This window comes from Calonectris borealis, chromosome 12, assembly GCF_964195595.1.
Source record: "Calonectris borealis chromosome 12, bCalBor7.hap1.2, whole genome shotgun sequence".
Taxonomy (NCBI): Eukaryota; Metazoa; Chordata; class Aves; order Procellariiformes; family Procellariidae; genus Calonectris; species Calonectris borealis.
The window spans coordinates 2,933,783-2,941,563 of record NC_134323.1 but is presented as its reverse complement, the minus strand read 5'-3'; the positions used below and the strand labels follow the sequence as shown (position 1 = coordinate 2,941,563).

The following is a 7,781-nucleotide window of genomic DNA, read 5'->3' as shown; positions in this document are numbered from 1 at the left end:
GACGTGCCTATCGTTGTCACAGTGAGTCTGTCAAGTACATCTGCACACATGTTGGGAGACTATCACCACAGGTATTTTTCACAAAGACAGCCACAAGAAAAATGCATTATTCATTATTGTGGATAACTTGGTAAATCCTTCCTTCTGCTGGACTTAATGTAATGGTAATGACAGAAAAATAAACAGGGCTTACCTTATGATTTCCTACAAGGCAGCTGGTCAGGTTCAGCAGTCCTTATTAAGATCTTCCTTTTAAGCCTGGAGACGCACAGAGATTGGCTCCTCCCTCTCTAATGTCTTCAGATCTGCAATCTACCCACAACGCAGCATTCATGAGCGCGTTTTGTCCCAGATCAAAGTTCTTGTTCAACATCCACCGGTGCCAGCACATACCCTGATAGCTGGCAGAAACAGACAACGGAGTAAACAGTTTGCTCTAACAGTTCTTAGTCTATGGAATAGCTCATCTCTTTTATCCAATGAATACTAAATCTAGTATTTATTAATGAAAGATACATCTACTTTTGTCCTCCAGCTTCTGCTGCATGGCCCGTTTCATCTGGTTTTAAAAGTTTCCATTTGCTTCTGCAGTTGAGCTGGAAGTTCACAGCCCCCCTACGTGAGCATAACGCAGTGGGGACGCGCTGGAGGGCAGTGCTGCACCCCCTGCAGTTTATTCAGTTCTACTTACTGCTACCGCAGGCAAAAAGTCTTTGACTTCACCCAAGCTGGAGAGATTGTTTCCTAAAAGATGGGGGTCTTTTCAAAAAAAGCCTACAACCCTAGGTGTGTATGAGAACTGGCAGGAAGGACCCTCTACCGACCTTTCTGATGCACCTCAGAAAACCAAACCTATCCATTTCACAATGACATTCTGAGCAGCTTTTATTAACTGGCTAATTCAATGCACCAGTCGGGGCTTTGCTACAAAGCCTTGCTCGGCAATTTTTTTCATGGCTAACCCATGATGAGAAAAGAAAACATAAAAACATTCTAAGTGGGTTCCACCAGTAGCAAGGAAAACAAGCAGACTTCCTCGAGACAGACATAAACATCTGAAGCTAATACAGTACAGCAGGCTTTATTGAATCCCAGGGATCCACACGCAGACTAATTTTATTCCTACTGTACATACGTAGCCAGATTTGGTCACTGTAACGAGCAGAGCTGGCTTGAACCTCGCATTTAGCACCTCCAAACGCACCTCTGAACACATAAACTGGTAGCGAATGCCAAGATCCATCATTCGGTCAGGCCACTGCTGACTTTAGACATCATAAAAAAGAAAGCCAAAGATGGCTCTGAAGCAATTGAGTGTTAAAATATTGCGCTTCCTCTCTGCAGTTTAATTATTCATCCTCCTACCGCAGGTTCTCGGAAGCAAACCCCAACTGCAAAATCAAACAGTACAAAATAATCAAACGGCTCAGAGAATCCTCACTAAACATTAGCACTGAGAACATTCCCCGGAGAGTGCTGAAAGACCATCAGATTGGGGAAAAAACATAAGGCTACCCCAAAGCCCAGTTTGAAGAACTGCTGAGCCCCTGAGCTGTACCTTTCAGCTGGAGTCGCAGGTCTCCGCAGCCCTGAAAATTAGCCCATCATTCCCTAACGATGCTACTAACTCTGCTGACGTTTGTCAAAACCAGTCAAACTTTTAAATCCAACTTTTCATGATTTTTTAGGCTTATGGTCAGTAAGAAAACCATACTGAGAAATGAGAGAGGAAACTAAAGCCCAAAGGACGAGTGCATCCGAGTCCCTCCAAGAGCAGCAAACAGCTCCCCCACCAGTCCCGACCAGTCCAACGCTCTCTCTCCAATTCATCCAAACCCAGCTCACGGATCTTCTCTCTCTCCCTTCCTTTCCCAGCCCGTCCGTTGACAAGTCCAGCACCGAGACCAGGGAAAAAACATAAAATAACACAGGTCCGCGGTGACTGCCTTGGCCCCAGGGGGGCTGACTGAGCTGGGTGGAAAAAAGGGGTGATGTTAAGACAAGCGCTCTCTACGGCCATAGAAGCAGAAGAAAAAGGTGAAATAATCTTAGTAGCCTCCATACTTGGGGATGCAACAGAGCTACCCAGCGAGGACCAGGGTAAACTCAGGATTTCAGGGCTTCAGTTTTTCTAAGAGAGACCTGCGGAGGGGAAGCGAAAAGGGAATACAGTGATTCAGGCTGTTTTGATTACTTAGTTGATTAGACTGCACATTGCATAATCATGCAGGGTTTTTTTGTGATTGGTATTTAAACTAAATGTCTCTTTGAAGGATATTGATACTGGAATAAAACTTATGCACTAAGTGGAATATGTAGCGTAGGTGTGAAATGTTAAGGCACTTAAAACCAGCTTCTGAAATTGCAATATGCAGTACTTTAAAATGACCAAACTAGTAACATTTAAAGGGGAATTAATTAGGGTATGAAAGAGAAAAGGTTACGTTAAAGCATTACAGTCTAGTCCAGAAAAAAGTTCCTGTTATAATGGTATCTTACAGCACAGTAAATGACCTATTCTGCAAAATCCAGCTTACCTTTCCCGCTGTTTCAAGTGGTCACTGTTCCCAGATCATGAAAAGGAATGATTTTGCTTGCTGGAAAAATATACATCCCCACAAACAAAACAAAAGCCTTGGATATAAGGTTTGGCAGGTGAAACATTTAACCAGTGACTTTATTAGTTACAGCTCAAACCCACATAGGTAGAGAATATGGTACTTAAGTTCAACCTGAACCCTCCAAGTAACACACACACCCGCTGCAAAAATAAATCCCTTTGTAAGTGCAGTTTGCGCTTGGTGAACTGGTTATATCCTGGCCTTGAACCAAGCCCCCTACTTCCTTAACTGCCGATCCTATTTTAATGCTCAAGAGTTACATCTTCAGTAAGCTCCATTTTTAATTTCCCCTTATTTTGCTTCAACCTTACCTTATCTCTGAAACATCCTGGGCCATACCTTACACAAAAAGAACCACCCAGAATTAATTTGTATTCTATTAACTTCCCAAAGACACACAGTGATGTATTTATTTGGCTACGTGTGCTGTGTCAGGTTGCGTCTGACAGGATCAGCTAGAGAGGAGAGTGCCTCTGTGTTGGTGTAATCAATAATAAAGTAAAAGGTAATAAAGTAAAAGGTAAAATAAAAGGTGTTTATGGGGCAAGAGCTGACATGGAACAATTGTATCTGCAGAACTAACACAGAAGAGCCTTTTTTGCATCATGACACCAAAAATTATTCTGGACTCAACACAACCAGCCCACGTGAAATTCTGCCATATCAGGCATCTCGGTCCTTGTCCAAATACTCTTGAAGCAAGCTTGGACATAACATTTCCTTCCAAGTAACAGCCACACAGCTTGACACCCATGCAGATTTACTCTCGTACACATTCGGAGCCCTCAAACACAAAACCTAATAGAAGTTCAGCTTAGCAGAGTTGTTAAGTGACTAACAGGCTCTAACAACATGTAGAAAGTCCACGTGAAGTGGGCACCAGCACCCCAGGTTTCTCTTTGGAAAACGCCAGCTGGAGTCTAACCTCCAGCCAGCCCCTGATAACGGTGAATCACCCTCTTGCTGTAATGCTGAGCCGTAGGAAAGATTTTGGTTTACACAGGTTTGATGGGAGTTCTGGAATATGAATGATCATGAGCTCATGAATCTGTTCTTACACACACCCGATTACTATTTCAGCAACAACAAAAAAAATCTGTTTAGAATTAGAAGTGTGATGGTTCCCGGCAACAGACAATTGCGTTTTCTTGACAGGAACTGCATTTTGGGGAACAGAGGGTTCTAGTATTACACAGCAGCACCGATCTATATAGTACTGCCTGTAATACTCACAGGAGCCCAGGGACTGCTTGCAGGCCTAAATAGGGGAAGAAATGTCAGCTTCACCTCCAAAAAGAAGGGCATAACAATCAGTTTTATTAAGTGTAAACAAATGAAATACTGTGGAAAATACTGCAGAAAATACTGCAATATTCAAGTTAAGCAGATACACACACAAACTTTTAATTTCCATACAAAGGAAAAAGGCACACATCAAAATGGGATCATATGCACAATGTGTTTTATTAAAAATGCAGTTGTACTTAACGTTATATCAAAGTTTTATCATATGAAACCAAAATGATGGACCAACATGCAGGATCTCTATCAAACCATACACAATTCTAACACGGGCACCTGCTGAGATGGGATCTGACACAGCCCAGATCTCTCGGTTCCTCTGGGAGGGGACGGCGATGCACCCTGCCCAGCTGGCCCGGCAAAGCTCGAGCGGGCACACTGCTGCACCCCGAGCACCCCTCTGCAAGGAACAGCTTCTGGTGCAAATAAACAGCCTTGTCCCAGCCCCTCCTTCCTGCCACACTGCCATCCTCACCTTCTCCCCAGAGCTCCTCTATTCCCTATTCCTTCCTCTCTTCCTTCTGGTGGTTCAAAACTGCCATCAGTCCCCCCCCCAGTCCTAAACTTTTAATGCCAGCAAGGCATTAAGGCTCCACACCAGCTCCCCTAATGCATCAGCCCAGGAACAGCTTGGCTCAGCTTAGTCCAAATAGCAGCAAACAAATCAAAACATCTCAGAGAAGCGAGCTATGAACAGCTGCAATCACCAAGGAAGGGTGAGGAAACCCAGAGGAGCTGCTCCACGTTGTCTCCCCGTGCCCTTCTTCAGCTCTGCCCCTCCCAAAAGTCAAACGCTTTGCGCTCAGCCCATCCGCAGCAGCCAAGATGCAAAGTTGCCTTTAATTTTTGTCTGTTACAGAGGAACTTTTCAAGATGAAGGGACTGACCTAGAGAAGCATCTGGGCTGTTAAGAGCGCGTATTTCATTTTCTACACTGTTTTAGTCGCTTCGACTCACCAGCGTATTACAAGTGAAGATGGGAGTCGCTGAAGTTGTTAAATACCTTTGGTTAGCTGCTGGCATCCTGCCCTAAGCCCCGAGGTGCGTGCTATAGCAGCAGTCCTGACCTCACGCTTCTGAAGAATTTCAACTGAATATGCTTGAGAGCAGGATATTGGTAGCATCTGCGTAGCCATTACTCAAATCATCCCATCAAGAATTTATCTCCTCCTGCAGATAATCTGGAGCCTTTGTTAGAAAAGGATTAATTAAAATTAATTTAAATTATTAGCAGGATTGCTATATTCATATATATGTCATATTCATAAAATATGTCATATTTTAGTAACAAGCATAAGCATGCACACCACCTCAATTCAGAGATCATTAAATTCTCCAAGAGCACACTGAGCCAAGCACTACGCAAGGTCATTTTCTATTCCAAAACCGAAGGGTGCTGGAGGAGGGAGAGCTAGGTGCTCTACCCTGCATTATGCAGCCAGTGCAGGAGAAATGCGAATGGAAACAGGAGTCCCATTCCTTATGCCCTGCATTAACCTCTAAGCCACTTCAGGGTAAGCGTGCTTTCAACGCTTTTCTGTTGCGGTACCTTAGGGCACAGGAGAGCAGCGTGAGAATTCACGTCTGCTCCTTTTACTGCAGATGTTTCTTCCATTCTGTGGTGCGATATTCAAACTCTTTGAAGCTTGATCGATTTTAATGATACCCGAAGGCTGGCACGAGTGTAACAATCGCATTTTTGAACACAATACAGAAGCCACGGTGTTATTTACCACACTTTAAAAGACTTCCCTTCTCCACTTCGGGGCAAAAATTTATAATATGCTTTCATGTATCTACTAGGAAACAGACTGCAAGTTATGTCAGTTTTTATACTGCTTCTTTGGAGAACATACTGTATCGGCTGTAAAGGAGGAACACTAGGCAGGTACTTCAAATATAACGTCTGAAAGACAGTAAAGTAAAAAGGACTAATGGCTAAGGAAAAAAGGCAAAAACATCCATGATTTTATTACAAAAACACCCAGCAACTGTATTTAACACAAAAACAGTAACTGAGAGTCTCATTTTATTTTTCTTTCAGTGTACATGCTCATTATTATTCCATTTAATTTACAGAAGGGCTATGTAAAATGAAATTAAAATTAGAGAGGAAACAAAAGGAAGGTTGAGGCATAGAATTTTCTTAGCAAGCAATGATCACAGGAGACAGCACAGATTGAACAGGGATTCAACAGGAGTGACACCTAGGGATAAAGGTAAACAGTAACCTTTTCCTTATCCATTAGATTCTCCATGGGGCTTTTTTGTTTGTTTTAGCAAAACAGTTTAGAGTATCACAGTATACAGGAAGACTAAATGGCAAAGAACGTCTCACACACACACCACATTTATCCCAGCTACTGGTCCAGGATCCGAAACTTCAGTTAACATTCAATTTCCCATCTCTCATTCGTTGATAAACTATACAGGATTACACTGTACATGGAGTTAAAATTACAAAAATGTCATATTTACAAAATCTGTACACACATAGTAAAACTCACAAAATTGTCATCTATGTATCACAAGTTGCTACACCAAAATATTAAAAATGGGATAAAATTATACATTTCTCTTGTCCATTTTTAAAAAGGGTTCAATATTTCAAAGACAGACCACCTATTTCCCCCAAATAAGACTGGTAAGAGACCTAGAAACCTAAAGTATCCTCCTGGGATAAAATGTCGCGAGCAGCATCTCCCAACTAGAAAGAAGCCTATATCCTGTCTGCTGGGGTGGGGTGTGCAGTTAGCATATATGTACAGAAATGGTGAAACTACAATAAGGATGTCTTTGGCTAAACCTTTGGCATAAATTAAAATCATACATCAAAAGTTACAGAAAAGGTTTTCTTGGTGATGGCAGAGCTCGGGAATTTCCTTCTGAGATACCATTATATACAGCTTTTCTTTCTCTAAGGAAACAGAGTAGGAATAAAGGATTTTGGAACAGAGGCAAATGAGGCAACGCTATTTCTCCGTTATATTTTTATATAGTATGAAAAAATTGTATCAAACCTTTTAACTAAAACATAATTCAATCATAGAAACAACCTCTTCCAGAATTTTTTTTGAAAATGCATATGAAAAAAAAAATTAGTAAACCAGCCATGGCAGAAAAAATGTTTCAGCATATCAAGTACATATTAGTGCAGGAAGGTGGATAAATTTGATCCACTGTATAAATAAGCTTTATGCGCAGCGTACATTAAATAACCATCACACCCCACTCACACCCAGTACACAGATGCTCCTCAGTGAAGATAAACGTTTATCAAGTAATTAAAGTGTATGTAGTGCAAATGTTACAACCAAGTATTATGCACATGCTACTTGCTTGGTTTAAAGTTACACAAAGATGTGGTGCCTGAAATCATGGACATATATACATCCTTGTCACACTTGGTACAATGTCCTAAGCCACAGAAATACCGATGTGTTTATATCTATATATATACACACACACGTTTTCTTAAAATGTGACCACCACATCGATACAGTAACACAAACAGACTAAAATCAATACCTGCTTCCAGATGCTCCAAGGCTCAGAAAGTTTGTGCTTCTAACTCTTGCAGTCATTACGTGCCCCTCTTCCATTTCCCCCTTCTGCCAGCTGAGAAGGGGGGACAGTCTCTTCAGGTCTGTGCTGCATAGGATGAGGGCAACGGAGAGGAATAAACGACGGCACAGGCACCTAAGCTGCTTTCCTCCATCAACAGTTCCATGCCCCATGATGAAGGGTTGAGAGAACTTCCCCTCCACACCGCTCCTGGGTGGAAAGGCTTATTGAAAAAAAAAAAATCATAACGTGCTTTCCATATTATAAGTGGCAGCAAATCAAGGCACGCTGTAC

The 7,781-nt window shown here is 42.1% G+C and overlaps 1 protein-coding gene across 4 annotated transcripts in view; it reads right to left on the bottom strand.

The window, feature by feature from the left end:
• Positions 1-5,919: 5,919 nt before the first annotated feature.
• Positions 5,920-7,781, bottom strand: part of PHAF1 (phagophore assembly factor 1) — a 36,539-nt gene continuing 34,677 nt past the window's right edge. For 3 of the 4 annotated variants that reach the window (XM_075161015.1, XM_075161017.1, XM_075161016.1), the window contains one exon: positions 5,920-7,710. In XM_075161015.1, the coding sequence (XP_075017116.1) occupies positions 7,641-7,710 (70 nt within the window). In that variant the 3' untranslated portion in view covers positions 5,920-7,640. The remainder of the gene's footprint in view (positions 7,711-7,781) is intronic. The other variant, XM_075161018.1, reaches the window with a different exon arrangement.